This window comes from Falco punctatus (assembly GCF_963210335.1).
Source record: "Falco punctatus genome assembly, chromosome: 11".
Lineage (NCBI taxonomy): Eukaryota > Metazoa > Chordata > Aves > Falconiformes > Falconidae > Falco > Falco punctatus.
Genome location: NC_137591.1, coordinates 8,324,093 through 8,344,960, shown reverse-complemented (window position 1 = coordinate 8,344,960; position 20,868 = coordinate 8,324,093). Strand labels below are relative to the sequence as shown.

The 20,868-nt window shown below is 40.0% G+C and overlaps 1 protein-coding gene across 13 annotated transcripts in view; it reads left to right on the top strand.

Annotated features, from left to right (window-relative positions):
• Window positions 1-20,573, top strand: part of ELAVL4 (ELAV like RNA binding protein 4) — an 82,859-nt gene extending 62,286 nt beyond the window's left edge. For 10 of the 13 annotated variants that reach the window (XM_080407631.1, XM_080407635.1, XM_080407640.1 and 7 more), the window contains exons 3-7: window positions 785-888; window positions 11,312-11,465; window positions 11,869-12,094; window positions 13,463-13,501; window positions 17,801-20,573. In XM_080407631.1, coding sequence (XP_080263757.1) covers window positions 785-888; window positions 11,312-11,465; window positions 11,869-12,094; window positions 13,463-13,501; window positions 17,801-18,149 — 872 coding nt within the window. In that variant the 3' untranslated portion in view covers window positions 18,150-20,573. The remainder of the gene's footprint in view (window positions 1-784; window positions 889-11,311; window positions 11,466-11,868; window positions 12,095-13,462; window positions 13,502-17,800) is intronic. The other 3 variants (XM_080407636.1, XM_080407639.1, XM_080407637.1) reach the window with 2 other exon arrangements.
• Window positions 20,574-20,868: the final 295 nt, after the last annotated feature.

Here is a 20,868-nt window from a genome sequence, read left to right as displayed (position 1 = left end):
TAACCCGGTCTCCTCTTTCTACTGCAAATGCAAACACGGATCTTGCTAGTAAAACAGAAGCTGTTGAAATGATTTTGGCTGCTAAAGTGGGCTCCTGCCATCCCGTGCGCAGCGGCAGTTGGTGTACTGTTTTGGTTTTGCCGTCATCTCTAGTACACAGAGGAAAGCTTTAATGCGGTCTCTGACTCTACTGCGATTTGATCCGTCCTTTCTCTTCCCATTTACTGGCTGCTCACCGAGCAATAAAACAAGACGTAAAGATGGTTGTCTGTTTCTCAGTCAGCTGCTTCACGGTTAATGTTAAAACACCATTTCCTGATTTTTGTGTTTTAAACACTTACAAACAACAGCAGAAAAATTGGGGGGTGGGGGGATCGTTTTTAGGAGGTGGCCTCATCACTGCTTTGCCAGGTCAGCCATCACATTTATTAGGAATTCAGCACAAAACTATTACACGGTTCTGCTGCTGTCAAGCCTCATACACATGCTTTTTGGTAAACTCCTGGGGAGGGCAGGGTGGGGGGTTGCTGCTTCTTGTTTTTGAAGCAGACTCTTCAGAGCAGCATTTTAAAATGTTTGTTTGCTTCCACTGTATTAATGAAATAATGAAGTGGTGAAGAACGGCATAGAGACCATAGGGGAAAGCAGGGATGGAATGAACAGTGCAAGAAAATTGTGTTCCCACTCTTGGAAGCTTTTCCTGTGCTTTAAAAAAAAAAAAAAAAAAAAAAAAAACAAACACACCAACACTGAGGCCTTTTTTTTCTTTCTTGTGTTTCAACAGGGCAGAGTTTAGGGTATGGATTCGTTAACTATATTGATCCAAAGGATGCAGAGAAAGCCATTAACACTTTAAATGGACTCAGACTCCAGACCAAAACCATAAAGGTAAGACAATACAAAACGCCTTTTGCACAATTCAGGAAGTGGTGAAAGTAGTTGAAACGGTTTCTGGCAATTTCATCACTATTTTAGTCTCCATTGTAAGGGGGCTAACGAGCTCCTCCTTGGAACAATGGGAGGACATGCAGGAGATGAAATCTCTCTTCTCTCAAATTGATGCTATTGTTAAAGGGAGGCAAGTAGCAGGAAGCTCCCTAAAGCATTGCAGTGAGGCTTAAATGTAGAATAAAACAGCCATAGTGATAGTTATCCATAAACAGGTGAAGTACCTGACGCTGTATTCATAAGGTAGAGGTTTTCTTATGTTTTAATAGGAAATACCTTGACATGGAGCTCTCTTTTAGTGACACTCATGTCATTATCAAGTGTTGAAAGTATGTTTGTCTCAAGGTAGAATATGTCATTCTCCAAAAAAACAAACAAAAAAAAAATAAATGCACCACGTTTCTTCTCAGTTTCCACATCCTTAGTTTGATTTAATCTTTTAAAAGCTGGAGGCTTTAGAGATCCCACTGAAGTCTCTCACTTCATTGTAATAGACCATTAGTTATTCAATGACCTTCTTTAGTGGTCTCACAAGAAAAGCAAGCTTCTACACTGTCACGTTTTTTGCTGCATGGCTGATAAAGCTTTTTTGAAACAGCTCATGAAAGATTTCCACATCCCAAATTCTGACAAATAATATAGCTTAAGGAATGTGAATCAAAAAATTGAATGCAAACAAACAGCAGATCTGATTTATCTAAGACTGCTTTGATCGTATTTGAATGCTGCCTTTTGATTTATACTATTTTCTTAATTTTTCTGCTGTACTTAATTTGTATTTCAAAGGCAAAAATGTTGAAGAACATAAAACCAGAATTTTTACTTCTGAAAATACTGGTTCAAACAATGTCAGTGATTTTTGTATCTTGCAAAAAAGATACTGTATGGTCAATACTTCAGTTGTACTTATCCTTTCTCACTAAAGGTTTTGGTTTGGACAGAGTGGTATTTGGGAAAGCAAAAATACTTATTGTAGTCCTGTGCATCTCTAAGGATTGTTTCAAGCAAGTTTTTTCCTGGTCTGTTTCATTAGTGAGGAAGTCCTGAGCCTGAGGGTTGTCAAAGTGGTGGGGTAGCTGCATGGATTGCATAGACATAGCTATTTCCAGAACCTCCCTTAGACCAACAAAGTTCCGTCCCATAGATATATATATATATATGTTGGCCATATATCAAAATGCTCACAGCATGGTTTTGCACAGTTAAATAGAAAAACTTACAGGAATATGTAAGGCAAGACAGCAAAATCTACAGTCTTATCTGCTGCTGCAGGTGGAAATACACGCTTGGACTCAGCAGTTTCCACTTACAATGAAAAGTTGAACAGTAAGTTGCTCTCCAAATTGCTTTTAAAGGCACATTAGCAGGAAAAATACAGTATTCTGAAAGTACTAACCTATCTTCTAAATTCATTAAAAACTCAGTAGAACTTGAAAAAATATAGAGCAGTTTTTAATGCAGCACTTCTACATTTTGAACATTATTCAGCTTTAGCAAAGGTGCTATATTTCTCATCCTAAGTACCTATGTTGCCTCTTCTGATTTTTGTGAGTCTTGTATTTGTATTCATAATATTCCAAGGCTACAGGAAACATGCAAACTACAAAAACTGCAACCCACCCAAATATTTTACATGTGTGTCTCATGCAAAATTAAACTATTATGCCTTCCTTTTATCGTGTATAGTAACATCTTTGTTATCCATGAACTTCCCACGCTAAAACACCTTCGCAGAATATTTTTTCTTTAATGTTTTTCAATTCAATATAAATTTTAGGAATATAAGTGGTTTATTAGGTTTAGGTTTTTCGTGATTATTAATAGCTAATATACTTTTATAGAATGTACCATTTTGTCAGACTCTTGAAAGCCGTTAAAACTTAGTAAGAAGCAAAGAGACTGACCTAACCCCACATGCACAGGAGCTGCGTAATTTCTCCAGCGGCTGGGAAGATGTTTTAGGCTTTTTTTTAAATAAAATTGTTTTCAAGTAAGTGTTTATGCAGATGCCTGAAACTGACCCAGGAGAGCTTTCTGTTCAAATAGCCAAGCTTTGGACACATGGACAACTAATCGGCAGTTTCCAACCCAATTTTTAATTGCAGAATTGCATGCGATTACCTTACCTTACCCCTTGTAGGATTTGTTCTCAGAAATCTTATTAGATCTGATTCCCTGGTACTGTGTGGTGGGGATGGAGGTTTCCCAGTTCGCGCCGAGTAGTGAATTGTGTTTTTACCACTCCCAGCAGCCCCCATGTTGCTGGAGGCATCCCTAGTTTCTAAAGGGTTGTGAAGTGATGAAAAATCGTCCTCAGCGCCACTGAAGTCTCCTAGCTTGCCTGTTGCTCCCACACGCCCCTTTCCAGCCTCTCACTGTGATTCATTATAAGGTTGAAGTATTTTAAGTTGTGGAATTACTATATTTAATTGTCAGAGCTGATTACTTTAGTCTAGCTAGATACCCTTTACCGTTATTAAAAATGCACCTTCAGTACATCGAAAGAGCCTGTCTCAAAAGAACATACAGAAAGGGATTTAGTGGCATATAGATTTGCAGGCTAAAAAATATTTAATTAAATACTAGAATAACATTGAGCTGGAAAAATACTAAGCATTACTTTTTACTTTTTTCTTCGTGAGTGTGGTTGGTTTTTATGGCCTGGAATAAATCCGTAACGTCCTATTGATGGATAGGCTGATGGCCTCTGCCCAGGTACGCTGGGTAGCTGCAGCCCTGCAGGTAGCATTTCTCTGGCTACCTTTTGGAAGCTGTTTTGATAGAAAGTTGAAATGAATAATTTGTGAAAGTCCCTTTTACAGGGGCAAATTACTTCCGCTTGCCAAGGTCACCTTGGTCTTGATGGCTTGCATCCCATCTCCTTGCTCAAACAGTTGTGGTCTCTCCTGTCCCTTATACCTCGACTGAACATCAGCTGGCTGGGGAGGGTCATTTTTGCACTCGTTTTTTGACCTATAATGCTTAATTCCTGCTTTAAAAAAAAAATATTTTTCTGTATGTGTCCCCAAATCCTGTCCTTCTCACTTCGGTAACATTTTTGTGGCAGCTTAATGTTCTCTCTCTCCTGATGCCTTGCAAAACAGCCATGCAGTCACAGGAGGACCTGGTTTTATAGCAGGATCAGCAAAACAGCTAGGCACAGTCTGTTCTCAGATGTGCGGACTAAAATAACTGAAGAAATGTTCTCTTTATTATTTCATTGTTACAATAAATAACCGCTTTTCACTGTAGCAGCTAAAATATTTCTGTGTGTTTTATTTAAGTCAGTGATGCCCTTTCAAGTCAAAGTTGAGAGGTGACTATGGAATATCTGTTTGGGGAAGCATTGAAGGAAATGTTATGCATTTGGTGGTAATAGGTTATAAACATTATGTTTGTCCTCAGCTGATCATAGTGTATATTTTATTTATGCTATTTCATAACATCATCATCATTTTGTGAGGGAGAAGGGCTTCACTTTATTTTTTACAGCTAAAGCTTGACATAATTCTACAAAACAGCTTAGAATGAGGGAAGATAGAGCATGTGTTGAAATAAATATATATTCCAGAAATTGAATCTATTTTTAGAAATTAAATTTGCCCATCCATAAAAGCATATGAAAGGTCACTGCTGCTGTTGAAGATTGCCTGGCAATTCGGTTGCATCAAATATCAGAAAGAAAATGTGTGATGCATGGGGTACAGATTGTTTAAACTGTGCTGCTTTGTCCTGAAAAAGGGACAGCGTCTGAAAGGATGCGAAGGAAGCGTTTTACAATTTACATGGGGATTCAGGTGACCTGGCTTCGTGTTGGGGGACGCTGGAACAAGGGCAGAACAGAGTTTTGAAAGGAAGTTTGCAATCTAAAAAGAGCCAGCGACCCCCTGAAGTGCAGTCTTGTGTCCCCCTCTCCTTCCTGCTCTCTGTCGTCTGAGAAATAGGTTTGTTTCTTTCTTCCCTCACAGGAGCAGGTAGCATGCTGTGACACTGCTGGAGCAAAGGGAGAAGTCTCCAGTAAGGGGAGAAGGAATCTGGGTTCTCTTGAGCCCTTGATGCCTTCTGTATTTTGAATCCGTGAAATCTATCAGATGATAAAATAGCAAACAGATGGGGTCATTCCTCTGTGGTCAGATGCTTCCTCTATTTTAATTTTCAGTTAAATGAATAAACAACATGGAATATAGCTACTGCTATTTTAACACTTCCTATTGTTAGTTCAGAATGTTTACTTCTGTGTTACTCTCCTGTTTTGATTGATAGGACTGCATGGTCCTTGTTTAAAATACAGCGAATAGGGCTGTAGGAGAAAATACTACTGTGTTTTCTGGAAATAAACTAGTAATGTTACTGCCCAAAGATCTTGCTATTTATCTGGGTTTCTCTAGCGGTTTTTTTTTTTAAATGCCAGGTATTTCTACAAAATTCAGGCTCTAAATCTGTCCATGTTAATTCTTGTAATTGTCTGCAAAACTACAAACCACACTGTCACTGTAGGGTAACCAAATAACAGCAGCCTCAGACTTCTCTGTCCTACAAAGTCATTTGTCAAAAAGATTGCCTTGCAGTCATGCTCAGCAGTGAAGGAGGCGTGGGAAGCACAAGGCCGGGGAGGAGGAAGGCTGCAGCAGCGAGCAATGGGGAACAGAGCTGCGTCTTCTGCACCCCATCCCAAACTGTTTGGAAGGTAGCGGGGGGACACAACAACTGGAGCTGCAGCCAGAAAATGCTGGCTTGCTGACAGTTACAGTCACAGAGCTCTGGTGTCGGGTGCCCTTGGTGCAGTACTTTGCTGAAAACCTTGTATTTTCCACCTGTGTTCTCCCATAGCCTCCCCAGGGGCTACCTGCCACTGAGCCAGCCAGCCACCACCTCCAGCTGCTTCTCCTGGTGAAGAAACGGGTGGCAAGGGGAGGGTGTGTGGAGAGGTCTGGGGATACTCTGATTTGTAGGGGAGCTGGGGAAGGCACAGAGAGGGCTTAGGTGTTCGGTGGGGGAGAGGAGAAGGGAGGGTCCGGGAGCTGGAAGGTACTGGGAGCAGCGAGGCCCATTGGCCTGTGCAGAGGGACCTGCATTTTTAAGTTGCCCATGCGTACAGTTGTGCTGGCCTCGCTGTGCGTACAGGCATGCCATGTGTGCCGCCCCAGTGTGCTCTGCCAGCCCGTCGGCTGCCTTCAGACGCCCCCAGCTGCGTTCCCCCCGAGGTCCAGCAAAGCTTTGTAGAGGGCAGAGGTGTAAAAGAGCATGTACTCTTTTCCTTCCCTGTAAATTCAGATTATAGCATTTGCAAGCTGCAGATTTAGGATGTAGTTGTTCTGTGTTTCCTTTTTAAATTAAAGTAATTGCTTGTTCTGTTTTGTGGTAGCTCAGTTAGTCATAAGAGGGGTCATCTGCTGTGACTGCTGCACCCTGGGGCAAAGCTTTGGACAAGAAACTTTAAAGATACCACAGACCTGGAAACCCTCAACTAAGTTTGCTTAGTTTCTGTTCTTCAGGAACCTCTGTCTGTGTAACCTTTTGGACTTTGTAGTGCTTGTTAACAAATCCTCTTTCACCCTTTGTGCCTGTGGTGATGCCGTGGCTCAAAGGACCTCTCCGTGCTGCCTTTGAAGGTTCAGATTTGGCTCTGCTGCTTTCAGCAGGCACCAGAGTTTTTACCTGTTAGTTTTGTGCAACTTCTCTTAATCGTGATTTCTCTGAACTCAGGTTTGCCAATGAGTCCTTTTCATTCCACAGAGCCAGAGCAGCCATTTCTCTTAGCCCTGCTCTTGATACAGCCGGAGTGCTTCTGGGTTATTATCTGTGGGTTTTTTCCTGAAATGATGGAATAGACCATTGTATCTTACCTGCAATCATAATTAAACCTAGCAAAATGGCATTGAATCACTCAACAGTAAACTGCATCGTCACTCCCCTCCATCCCCCAGCCAAGGGCTTGGAGAAGAGATAAAGGACAGAGCAGTGAAGCGGCAGATGTGAAAATACTCCATACTCTGGTCTTCAGCCTTTGGACCAGAGAGCTTTTGTATATGCTTGTCCTGACAAAGCACATAGCTTTCACAGGAGGGTTCCTCAAATCTGTGTGTTCGCACAAAATTAGAGCATGGATGAGGGCCTGGAAGCAGCTGTGGGGAAATGTCTCTTCTGGCCACAGCCCATCCTCTGGTGTTAAGCAGATTTTACTTGTAGTTCTGTATGTGTGTGAAACAAGTGAGAGCATGCTTATTTACGTGTGTGAAGTTCTTTGGTCATGTTAAAGCACTTGCATACCTGTGGAATAAGAGGCGTTCAGTGAAGGAAGGGTTGTTCCCATTTTACACATTTGGACATCAGGCAGAAAAAAAGCGAAGTGGCTCACCCCAAAAGTCAGGTGAGAAATCCTACATCTTGGAGTGTGTTGTGCAAAGAGACAAAGCAGTCTTGCAGAATTAACGTCACCAAGAAGTTCAGGATTTTTGAATGTTAAACAAACTTTTTTGGAACATGCCTAGGGAGTCACTTAATGCCAACTGCATCTTTACCTGCTTGGGCTGGAGAGGGGTCCCAGGGATGGCAGGTTTGGTGGCCTGTGGGTGCCTGTGCTGCTGTGCACCACTCTGATTAAGTCTCCTGACTAGTTTTACGTTCCCCAGGTGAGTGACACTAGATGCGGAGCAAGACACGCATCTCCTTGGAGAAGTTTTCATTTTGAAAGATGTGAGCTGCTGTGTTGCTTGTCAGTGGATGTTTTGAGTGGGGAAGGATGGCTCTGCTGGCAGAGCACATCGTTTCAGGGAAAGATGATGCCATTCCTCTTTGGAGCATGTGGGAGTTGAATTTTGTGAGGAAGCTTCTAGAAATGGACCTAATGTTTGAGAAGTCCGGGTTTAGTATATGAGCTGAAGGCATCTCCTGCGATGAGCAGCAGTGAAGCGGTTAAGTGTCAGTGTTTAAATGGCTGCTGTTACATGTCCAGTGCCTCCTCTCTGTATGACAAATGGGATGCGTTCATGCCTCTGGGTGCCTTTGCTGTGGGCTCTGACTTGGAAAGACCAGACCGCTTCAATTTACCTTCTGAGGAGTCTTGAGGTTATAAATTTTTCCAAAAGTTTTCTATGTGGGAAAATAGGTGGGAAATTAATAGGGAAAATAATTACTTGAGGATATTTTCTGTGCTCCTGAACAAAAATGTGCATTACCATGGAAGATAGGAAACGCTAGACCATACAACTCCACAGTAGCATTTGGGGACAGTGGTGCAGACCCGTGAGATGGGTGTTTATACTGAAGAGAAGCCTTTATGCAGGCTGATGTTCAATGTCAGATGAGAAATACCCTAGCAAATGTCTTTTGCTGTTACTCTGTGTGTGTGTGTGTATATATATATATTTTTTTATAGAAGCTGGCCAGAAACCCATAAAGTGAATTATGCAGTATTAGTATCTTCCTTGCAAATTTGACCGGAGAACTTGTAAATGATCTTACACAGTGAAATATAACAACATAATTCAACCTCCAGCCATCATACAGGTGGACAAATGTTTTATTCTGAGAAATGACTGGGACAGAGTAGGTCGGTGTTCACCAGCTCACTTAAATTTTTTTGTCATGGCTAGGATTTCCGTACTCTTTTTCAGCATCCTGTTTCACTATAGGGTGCCAGCACTGCTGTGAGCTAAAAAATAATTCTTAAATGTGAATATAAAGAATTAATGCAGCATCTTCACTCAGTGCTTAGCACTTTTCAGTGATAAAATGGGAGCTGGTTTTGGTTCCCATTTTAACTTCCACAGCACAAGGAGTGTCTGGTCAGGGTGGGCGATTTCTTCCTTTGATAACTAACACGGGGGAAGACATCCCCAGTACTAACTGAATAATGGCTTGAAAGCAGGATGGCACAGTCTAACCGATCGATTTGTCATTGGCTGACCTGAGAGGGAAGATGAAAAAGATTCTAAAGCAGATAAATAATTGACATTACTAGCCTTGAGTCCATTCAGCTCACAACCTTTTCTCCTTGATATTAAAGACAGCCGAGTTGCTGTTGGCAGCTCCTTTCTTTGGCCCAGGCTCCTCTGCAACCTGAATGTTTGATTGCAGGAGGAAATAAAAATTAGACCTGAGCGGCAATAGGTGGTTACATGTGCTGTGAGTAGCTGGATTTGTGTGTGTGTGCAGCCTCTCCTTCCACTGCATGTCTGCATGGCCCACAAGAGGAGAGTATTTTCTGTTTGAGAAATGCAGATAGATAGATAAATAAAACGTCAGGTACTTGGTGCTTGGGAAGTAGTGGGTTTTTTCAATATCCCAATACTTTTCATCTTCCCTGTAATGTGGCATTTGGTTAATGAATGTGCCACAATGAGAAAAAACCCAAAGGAAACTCCTGGCTGTTTTCCCAGGAACTTTATTAATTTTGCAGCTCTGAGTTTTGAGGAATAGGAAGGTCCTTACCCCCACTCGAGAGAGGCTTTTAAGTGTTTTTTAAACCATTATTCCTAAAGTGGGTTAAACTGTAGGTGTCGGAACCCTTACAGTACCTTCTCAAGGTAATTTTGCAGAGTGTGGAGGGAGTCTGCTTTTCCAAATGCCCCAGCATGGGGCACGAATGAGAAAGCACTAACAAGAGACCACCAAACCAAGCATCAAAACCAGTGGTTTTCAGCATGGTATCTATCCATAGGTGAAAGCACAGGGTAGTTTATTCTGGTTTCCTCAAGCACCTGGCTTGATCTTGGTTACATAAAAGCCAAGTGGTGCTGTGTGTGTTCCGGTCCTGGAGCATCAGACGGTTGTTTGGGACCAGCAGTAAGTGACTCCAGTGCTGCACCCCATCATCAGGAGCTCATGGGCTGAGGTCCTAAATTGCTGAGGCACAAAACAGTTTCCACCCTGATAACCCTCTCCCTTTCAGCACTGATCTCGGCACCTGAAGGTTTGTCTGCTTGTGCCTTTGTGCTGTGTGCCTCCTGAGCTTGCCTCAGTTGATGCAAATGTTTTATCTAACCTCTTTTCCACATTTCTTTCCCTAAATTTTCCCACCTCCTCTCTCTAACCTTTTAAACCTAACATTTACAGAGAAGGCTATGTACAAACATGTAAGTTATAAAGAAGTTGCCAAAAATCTTAAAAATCTAGAATCTTTAGAGTTTGTCTGCTATTATGCAGAGAAGATTGTGGAAGCAAATATTAGTCATTAACATCATTTTCTGTGAGTCAACATCTATTTTTAGGTGTGGAGCACATAAAGACAACTCTTTGACACATAAAGCACATAAAGACATCCATTTGACATCATTTGTGTTTGGGCTAAGGCTTGGGAAGAGGGGAAGACAGTTGCTGAATGCATTGTATTCATAATGGGACACCCCCCCCTTTCCTTCCAAGACACATTTTAAAGATGTAACACAGGAATGTACTGATCTGTTTATATTTAAATAGATCAAGATGAAGTACAAAATCTTCAGGTTTGGCTCCAGTGCTATTTCAGATGTGCTGCAAAGTAATGCTTCATGATCCATGCTGAATACTTGCCATTAGGCTTTATCCAGGAAGTATTTTTATTATGTTAAATGTGTGTATTCTAAATGTATATATTTTAAAAGTGCAGAAGGCTTTTTATGCACATACTATAATTAAAAATCTGATTCATAGGTAGAAGAGCAGTTAAGAGTCTTGATTTAATAATTTTCCAACTGCATACATGCAGTGCCTCGGCTAGATTTTTCCTGTTTGCTTGGTCATAATGTTTTATGGTCTGGTTCTGGGCTTAGAGTACAAAGGAGCTTCTCGTGATAAATTGCAGATATGACAGTGAGTGTCGGTATACAGTTCCCTGAGCAGATGTTCATTTAGTCTAATTTCACTAGTACTTTACTGTTCATCCAGAACAGCTCTCGCCAGCTCAGGATGAAAACACAAAGAGAAAGAACTAAAGATCACTCTGCAAATAACCCGATCTGTTTCAGACACTTGGAGCAGGGGAAAGAAAGAAAAAAAAAAAAACACACACACACAACCATGCTGGAACTTCAGTGCTATGTATGTGCTAAGGTTATTACATTGGATACAGTAAATCATCCATACACCCACAACTCATAGGGGTAAATTTACAAAGCCGTGCGTAGGAAGTTGCACATTAATCTACCTCAGAACAATAGTTATTTTATGACTGCACTTAAAGAATGCTTGCATCTGTTCTTAAGGTCTCTCTAGCTCTTCCTTTGTTCTCCCAGCCTTTCCTGGCACTGCCGGTTTTGCAGAACAGGTAACATCTGAACTGGAGGGTTATTGCTAGTGAAAGAACAGAAAATCATCGGTCTGTTTGAAATGCAAAGGGTGGGTCTGGTGTGCTAATCTGCCTTTCCTTTTCCTCAATCCACAGGTGTCGTATGCCCGTCCAAGTTCAGCATCGATCAGAGATGCGAACTTGTATGTCAGCGGCCTTCCGAAAACAATGACCCAGAAAGAATTAGAGCAGTTATTCTCACAATATGGGCGCATCATCACCTCACGGATTCTGGTTGATCAAGTCACAGGTTAAAATAAAATTTTTCTTGATAAATGCATGTTTTTCTGGAAATGGCAAAATTGTAAATGCTTGTTGGCGGTTGGGTTCTAAGACAATGTGACTTCTAGTGTAAAATGCCATACCTGGTTCTTTATAAGCATAACTGTTTGGAGGCGTAACTGCTGCTGCCTCTTTTGTGAGGGATCTCAAAATGCAGAATGTTGTTTACTTAAAATCGTTCTTTTCAATACGGATGGAGAGTATTCAATGCGCTGGAGAGTACAGATGGGGAAGAGCGTTTTTCTTTATAGGCCTTTCCTTAATTTGCAAGACTTATTCTGTGAAGTCAAAACCAACATGCAGTTTGTTCATTACATTAGGTGAGGCTGTTCCTGCAAATATTCATCTGTTCACATGTTTTTACTTCCCAGGGGTTTCTCGAGGTGTGGGATTTATCCGTTTTGATAAGAGAATAGAGGCAGAAGAAGCCATAAAGGGACTAAATGGCCAGAAGCCTAGTGGTGCTACAGAACCAATTACTGTGAAGTTTGCCAATAACCCCAGCCAGAAAACAAGCCAGGCACTCCTTTCACAGCTGTATCAGTCTCCCAACAGACGCTACCCTGGACCACTTCACCACCAGGCTCAGAGATTCAGGTAATTACCTGGAAAAGAGCTGAGGTCCCACCAGCAACGACAATGTGGGGCAGGTGCTGCGCAGGAAAATATGCTTTAGTTCCATAGGCTGACCTGATTTTCTTTGTAAAATTAAATATTCTTTCCTGGAGAATGAGGAGGAAAATCTGCTGACAGCAGTAGTCATGTTGTATTTACTAAAACAGCTGAAGTACTGTACAAACAGATCTCATGAAGGCTCATAAAAAAAGGGAGGACAGAATAGAGTTACACTGATAATCAAATGAGCAGTGACTATCCTGTTCTTTCTCACTTTTTTGGTAACGCTTTTATTTTGTGCTATATTATTACAGTTTTGATGCAGCTTACTTTGATGTTAATGACAGCGGATTGGTAGCAGGAAAAAAAGCTGAGTCTGGTCCAGTCAGCAGCAGTATCATTAAATTTATTAGCCTGAGATCTGCTCTTAGTATAAAGAGACCTTGTATTAGTCTTTGGTGTGATTCTTCAGATACTTTCAGGGATGTTTTATGCTTTGCATTCTGAATATGCTGTTTCCATCTGATACATAAGCTAGAGTTAGTGATGCATTACTCTTACCTTTGAGGATAATTTTCAGGCAGCCTAGCATTCGAATAAAAAAGTCTGCCTTCAAAAAAAACTTGGACATACTTGCGTAACTGAGTTGCATACTGGCTTTTAGAGAATTATTCAAAAGTAATTTTAGTTTTTCAGTAATGAAAAGTGCTAACGAATTAAAGATTATAAGAAAAAAGTCAGTCATCAGATATTTTAAATTTACACTTAGTTTTGTGTCTTTGGCATGCAGCTGTGTCCATTGAGGTTATCACTGAATCGTTCCATGGATAGAAGGACTTTATTGTGCTCCCATGGAAAACAGATGGTTATATTCTGCAAAATTTGGTGGTCATTTGACATATTGTGGAGGATTAATACTAAGTATATGTAATATAGCGAGGAAGAATTTTTCCAGTTCCAGCAATTCTGGACTGTAACATTCTGTTTCTAAGTTAACTGTAAATACAACGTGAACAGTTAAATTATTTGCAATAACTTCATACTAATATTGTCTTTTTAAAAAATAAAAAAATATCAGAAGTGGATTTTTTAAAACCAAACACAGGAAATGAAGAGGTTTTTTTCTCTTAAGACCGTAAGCAAGTTAAAAATGGCTTTAAATGCTGTGGTAGAAACTTAAGCACAACCTCAGACTTAACAAATCAGGCTGGGAGTTGTTAGGCTTCTTAGATGTGTGGGAAACTTGTTGAACGCTTCTTCTTTGAAAATGGAACGCTATTAATAATAGTTCCATTGAGCGATCTTGCCATCTGTGAGACATTAACCCAAAGACCCTCCTTCTCTTTTCAGGCTGGACAATTTGCTTAATATGGCCTATGGCGTAAAGAGGTAATTAGAATTCCACAGATTGCCAGATGTCCGTGTTGGCACAGATTGGTGCTACAATTTTTTTTTTAATTCACTAACTTTATTTTTTTTTTCAATTCCTTCTTTTTCTTCCACCAGCATGTCAAATTCTTTTTAAGTTTGGACTTCAGTTGGTTTTGTTACTTTAAAGGCCACACGCAAATTCTGTGGGTTTTTTTCAACCTTTTTTTATTTACAGGTGGGTTTCTCAAATGGTTTAGGTGCAACAGCTACAAGCATTCAAACTGCAGTCACCCTGCTAAATGGCACTTTTTCCAGAATCAGAACTATTAACATACGCTTTTAACTAATCTCTGATCTGATAATGGAAAATTTAATGTCTAAATCTCGTAGTTTTTCTCCTACATCTGGCTTCACAAGTTTGACTTGAAAATATAGCTGTGTGCACCTTAATCAGCCCTAAGTTTCTTTTGTTACAGGTTTAATACTTTGAAATTTTCTCGGTGCTTGAGATTTCATTTTTTGTTTAAAATAGCTCTGTGTTCGTATGTTTGTGCACGCATGTCTGATAAAGCTCAGCTGATTTGTAAATGTTTATGCTGTTTCATGAGTATGTTGATGTTTGATCTGATAGCTAAAAGGAGTTGACGTGTTGTTAGTGTTTCTTCTAATGGCACACACCAACGCAAGCGAACCTCACAGCAAATTAAAGGTGTAGTCTTATTCCTGATGTTACCATAAGATGTCCAGCCATCCCCCACAATTAAGATGAGAAAATACTACTTAATCTTCTGAAATGGTCTACTCGCCACACTTGAAAATTGAGCTTTTTCTTTTTTTAAAAAAGCTCATCTTGTAAAATGGTATGGTAAGTATATCTTTGCACTAGCTAGTAGTGGACAGCGGCATGGGTTTTAACTACTGCCACGGTAGCTATCCTACAAATCAGAAATCTTAAGACTACTTACAGTAGTAGCAGTCAAAGCAGAGGCTGCGTATCTTTCCAGAAGCACTACTTCTGGTGTTCCTTAGTACGTTTGTTACCTCTGTGATATCCGTAGTGGCGATGGTAATACGATGAGTCAGAACTTACCACATGATTTTATCACACATCACTTCTGCATTCCCCCATCTCATTTGTGTCTTGATTTCTTCTTCTGCCGAAAACGTGGCAGGACTCAGCCTCGAGTATCTGTCAGGTGCAAGTTGGTGTCAGAAGGATGGGTTTGTTCAGGGAGTTTTCCCTGTGCTGCTGCTTCTCTGGAATTGCACTGGCACGTGCTGCAGGACAAAGGGGGCTTGGTCTGACCCAGGGAGTGTTTGAATTCAGATCTCACAGGACCTGCAAGAGGGAAGAGAGTGCGTTACCTGCCTCTCCGGGTCATGTATCTGCTTTCTTCGTATTCAGAGTCTGCAGTGTTAGTCTTAAATCACAAGAGTATTTGGTTTTTAGGCATCTTGAATTAGTTCTCTCCTCCCAGCCAGTCTCAAACTTGTACTTGCACTGGCAAACCCCATATCTACAGATGTAGGGTGACAAAAAAAATCCTGTATGGATAACTGCCTCTGAAACATCTGCGGTGCATCATTACTGGGGCTGAGGGTCGGTTTCTTCTTTCCCTGCGTGAAGTATGTGGTACTGATGGAAAATGGAATGTGCTGATGTGGAACAGAGGTTTTAGTGATGCTAATTTCAGATCACTTGCTAGTAGCAAAGCTACTTACGCAATAGGTTATCTCCTGTTTGTGTCAACACACTTGCACTAGTTTTGTGCATGTTTTCTTGGATTTACAGCAGCTCCTGTGCTCGTGGTACATAAATAGTTGAAAGCTGCATGGCTCCAGAAGGTTTCCAGAGAAAAACCGCTCTCCATTACGTCGGTGCAGCATTCATTAAAAATGCTAAACTTTAATGACATACTATGTGGCATGCACAGCTTTGCATTGTACAGATTTTACAGTAACGTTACTTACAGGGTAGTGTATACATTCATGTTGTACTTCATACCAAATTTAAACATTACAGAGAAGGAGCGTTTGGCTTCCATACGTTACCAGCACAGTTAGCACTTGTCAGCAACCGGCTTAGTCCCACCTTCCAAATTTCAAAAGAAGCTGAAGCTGTTGGCTTGTACGAGCTCTCGGTCCTGGCCGCCTTATTTACAATTCCACGTGGGGTGGAAGACGTGGTATAAATTGGCCTTGTCCAGCCGCCTTTGTTTTGAGCAGCTGGGGAAATACCGTGGGTGAGAGCCCTGCTGAACCATTGTGATAATGTTACAGGTTTCAGTATGCAGGAGAGAAACTAAAAAGCTGTTGAGAGCAGGGTTTGCGAAAGTGAAGTTCAGTTGGAAAACTGCCATGTGTTTTTAATAAACTGGCTGCAAACCTGTATGTATGTCTGAGGATCCAGTGCTGTGAGCATTTGTGAACTCATTTACAGCATAGCTACACCCCAGTGAGTTCCTTAGCTTAAGATATATATTCAAATGGCTTTTTTTGCCTTGAATATACATATAAAGTGCCATCAGGAGTCAACAGAATAGTGAGCAGCCATCAAGTGTGTAGTTACTTTTATGGTTATTTAATATAGACTGCATAATATTGTGCAGATTACTAAATGTGTGTGAAAGTATTGAGAGTGTAAAAGGAGAAGTTCGGGAAGGCACAGGATCACTCGGCAACACTTGATTCCCCCCCTCCTCTCCTCCAGTCATCTCAGAAAATCCTGAGGAATTTCAATTCAGTTCTGGTATTAAAACTCATCATACTAAAAGGTACATGTGAAACTGGATTTTTATTAAGACATTTCCTCTGTGCAGTTGTTATTTTAAAACCTATCCCAAAGTGTAGCTTCAGAAAGCATGTCATTTTTTTTTCAAACTGATGAAAGGAAAATTATGTTGATCCTGAGGGCTGATACATCTTCATTAATAACCTGAGTCACGGGCTGCGATGCACCCTCCTTGCTTTAACGGGCAACTACAGTGGTGGGGGAGCGGGGACGGCCACTGTGCTGTTGGCCATGGCTGCCACTGGGGAGGCCTTGACAAGCCGGAGGGAAGTGGTGAAATTCAGGAAAAGCAGATGCAGAGTTCAGCCCCTGGCTGCTGCCTTCAGCTCCCCACAAGGGGCATCAGGAAGGAGATGAAGCCAAGCGCTTCTCGGAGGTCAACTGCAAAGGGACAAGAGTCAGCAGTAACAGGTTGCAGCAGGGGAAATTCAGCTGAGTATAAAGGAAAATCATTCGCAGTGAGGATGGTGGAGCCCTGCAGCAGGGCTCCAGGATTGGAGTTCCCTTCCTTGGAGACTCTCAGAACTTCCCTCTGCAAGGCCATGAGCAGCAGATCTGATTTGAGAAGTTAGCCTTGCTTCAAGCAGCAGATTGATCAGGTGACCTCTGGAGATCCTACCCAGCCTGTGTTGCTCTATAATGGCTCTGTGCTCATAAACATACTACCTGGCTTCGGCTCCTCCCTTCAGATCTTCAAGCTGAAGAAAACAGGTGCCAAAAAGACAGTGAGGGGGGAAGTCAGGGTGCTGTATGAGATTTCTGGAAGCTTGTCTCTCTGCGTTGACTATCCAAAGAACCTAAGAGCCTGTTCTGGACATCAGGTCTCACAGTGTGAAGGTATTAGTTGACATGCTCATTAATTATATTTATGTGCTGTTTTACTTACTCTACAACGGCTGCATAAATCTTCTTTAATAAGTGGCCAGCTTTAGGACTGCTTTATTAACTGGATATTTTTTGGCAGTATGTGTCAGTTAAGGACTGTGTTAGGAGGAGAATCAAAATCTACCGCTTACAGATGTCACTCTACATCTAATAGTATTTTCAGCTGAAGAGGCTACTGTTACAGCTGGATCCTGACAGTGGCATTTCATATTTAATCTTTAAAATACTTCTTGAAGTTTGTTTGGGTTTTTTCACTGCAGACCAGTGAAAGGTAAAGCATTAGATCTCCGTTGCTCTGAAACTACATTATTTTAATGATGGGAGAAGGTGGCAAATTCCTACAGGCCTTTTTAAACAGCACGTGCAGGCCCTTTTTGTCTCGAGATTGGCCTTAAGCGTTCCTTTTATTAGGTCTTTGTGTATGTCTAAGTAGGGCTTCTCCTTGAAGGGAGATGTGTTCATGCCCAGATTTGGTCTGTTTATTTAGCGTAGCTCCCCGCCACTTAAGTAGGAGTTAGAGACTGAGGGTGGCTATGTAGTCATCTTCCAGGAATAGGATCAAGAACCTTCATTAACATCAGCGTACTGATTTTAAAGTCTTGGTTCCATGTAGCTTGTGCCAAGAGATATATTTAGAATAGACCCCTGTTTTTACTTGGTAGGTTTTCTCCGATCACAATTGATGGTATGACGAGCCTTGTCGGAATGAATATCCCTGGTCACACTGGGACTGGATGGTGCATCTTCGTCTACAACTTGTCTCCTGACTCGGATGAGAGCGTGCTGTGGCAGTTGTTTGGGCCCTTTGGAGCAGTCAATAATGTCAAGGTGATCCGTGATTTCAACACCAACAAGTGCAAGGGATTTGGCTTTGTCACCATGACCAACTACGACGAAGCTGCCATGGCGATTGCCAGCCTTAATGGATACCGTTTAGGAGACAGAGTATTGCAAGTTTCCTTTAAAACCAATAAAACCCACAAATCCTGAATTTCATATCCTTACTTACTAAAATATATATATATAAATATATATACGAACAAAACAAAACAAAAAAAAACTCTTCAAGGCTTATATTCAACCATGGACTTTATAAGCCAGTGTTGCCTAAGTATTAAAACATTGGATATCCTGTGAGGAACAGGAAAGGATTTTATAATGCTTAGAAAAAAAAAAAACCTTTGATGCATTGAATGTTCTTTCATAGCTGTCGTTGTTGAATATAATATACATAGATAACAATGTGCAGGGATTTTTACCCGGCCAGCTAGTTTTACTACCTTCCTTGAAGGTGGGTCTTTTTAAGATGACCATTCACTCATTTGAAAAAATAATAAAACAAAAACAATTTTTACGAACTAATGGGATTAAAAGCAAGATAAAAGGTTTTTGTTTTCTTTTCTTTTTTTCAAAACATTGATTGAATCAGATTGGTAAACCCCCCACATAAATTAAAGAGGAACAATAAAAATTGCAAAAAGAAGAACATAATTTTGCAACTTTTTTTATTTTTCCTTTTTTCTTTTGTATCATGTGAACTAAACAGTCTTCTGTTAGGGAATGGGGTAAAGGGGGATACCTGATGACATAACAATTTAAATAACATTAACAATGTTGCCAAAGAGGTGGTCTCTTTGCTGAAAATGGGTTTCAAGAAAAATCTATTTTTATAAAATATAAAGAATTTTTACAAGAGAATCTGGATTTGAGAAAAAATATTTTGACTGGCTAATTTAGGGGAAATTGACAACTTTGTCATGTTCATACTGCACTGGTAACTTTTTAGAGATCAAGATGTGTGTTTTAAACTGGATTAGTAGATTGTTTTTTGAAGGATGGGCTACAAACAGATGATCTTCGTATCTTTTCATAGCATGTAATAAAAATATTAAATACAGTACGGGAGAGTGTTCTTCCCAGGCACGCAGTTACCCACAGTCAAAACCCAAAAGCAAGGAGATGAGTTGCAAGACGGTTTTTCTTTAAGTCATCAGTATGGGATATCAGCAGAACAAAAGTTAAAAAAATTAATTTTTTGATCAAAAACTTCCTTGGTTTGAGCAGTAGGTGCTACAAAATTATTTACATATCTTAGTATCATAGTTAAATGTAATGTGTTTAGAAAAAATACATTTGCTTTAAATTTGTTAAGAATTTTCAAATTCACTTTATAGCCCAAGCTAATATAATTGGGCTGTGTTGGCACATTTGGAACACTGTTTATGTTGCTTGAAACACTTATTTATTTAATTGCCGATGTGATGCATATGGCCAAAATCAAATATAGCTAGTTTGGCTAGTCTACTTATTTGTTTACTTAAACTATGGGAAGAAGCATATTATTGTGTCATTTTGTTGTGTGTGTATGTGTATATATAATATAAATATATATATATATAAAGTTATTTTTTCTTTTGGTTAATTTATTATAAGTTGTAACACTTTGCTAGTTTTGTTTGTATATGTCTTAAAATGTTTTCTTATGATACTTAAGTGACAGAGGTATCAAGGTAACTTGTGTAGAAATATTGTTTGATATATTGTCATGTTTGTTGTGAATATTTTTTCTTACTGCACAGTAGAAAAGAAAACAACTGGGTCTTTATTTTAATGTAATTCAGATTGGGGAAAACAGAGCTAAGGGAACAAAATGACTGAGGGGGTGCTCTCCCATGTCCAGTGCACTGATCATTTTAGTATGTTTGTGCTTTGTACGGTTATATATTTAAAACAAAAAAGGGTCATGCTCTTCCCTGAGTACTAGAAACAGTTACTCGCTATGCATAATCTAGTTGATAGTTAAATTTGCTATTGCTTTTCTTGTCTTGTTATATAAAATCTTTTCAATACAAGTTTAGTCTTAATGGTAATAAAACGTTATGGTTATTTATAACTTGTGCTTATTTTGTGCATTTTTTCCATGCTATACCCACTAACTGCATGTAGACTAAGTATTGTTTTTTCACACTGAAGAGGCAAACTTTTTGTAGTAGACAAATAACTAAAGCAAAGGCTGCATCATAATTTTATCAGTTTTTTACTTTAACAATGTTAGATTTTAGTTTAAAGGAACACTCATTCAATGTTCAGGGAAACCTTTATACATCATCTGCTATGAATGAGCGCAGTTTGCTGGGAAAGTTTTGATGCATTTGCTAAGCATTAGTGGGGAAGGCATGTCAGAATCTTTTCTCTACGATGTGTTTTACTATCTGAATAATAATAATAATTTAAAAAATCTTTCTTAGGACCAGGCAGTTGTATACTTTAGTTATAATGAATGACTTCATGTTAACCTTGCTAGTTTAGATCATTTCTGAGGGAAAGTATTGTAAATGTTTTTTTCATAACCTTGTTGTGTTTGAATTATTTGTACTTTAATTGTCCAGACAATAAATGAAAGTGTGTAGAATGGCTATGGACTTTCCACCTTTTTAACCGTGTTCAGATGCTTTAGTAATCCCAGCCGCACCTCAGCCGAGGTAGATGATAGCCTGATTTCAGAAGCAAGGTCTTCAAGAAACGTACTAGTCAAACCAGATTGAGCATATTCATTATTTGTTTTTCCTTCTGAAGGTTAGAAAGACTCGGCCATTTCATTTAAGATGTTGAACATGAAATACCTAACTGTAACTTTACTTGAATGTGGAAGCTACTGAAGGATTTCTATCATATACAGTATTTTTACACAATGAAAATATGAACTCAG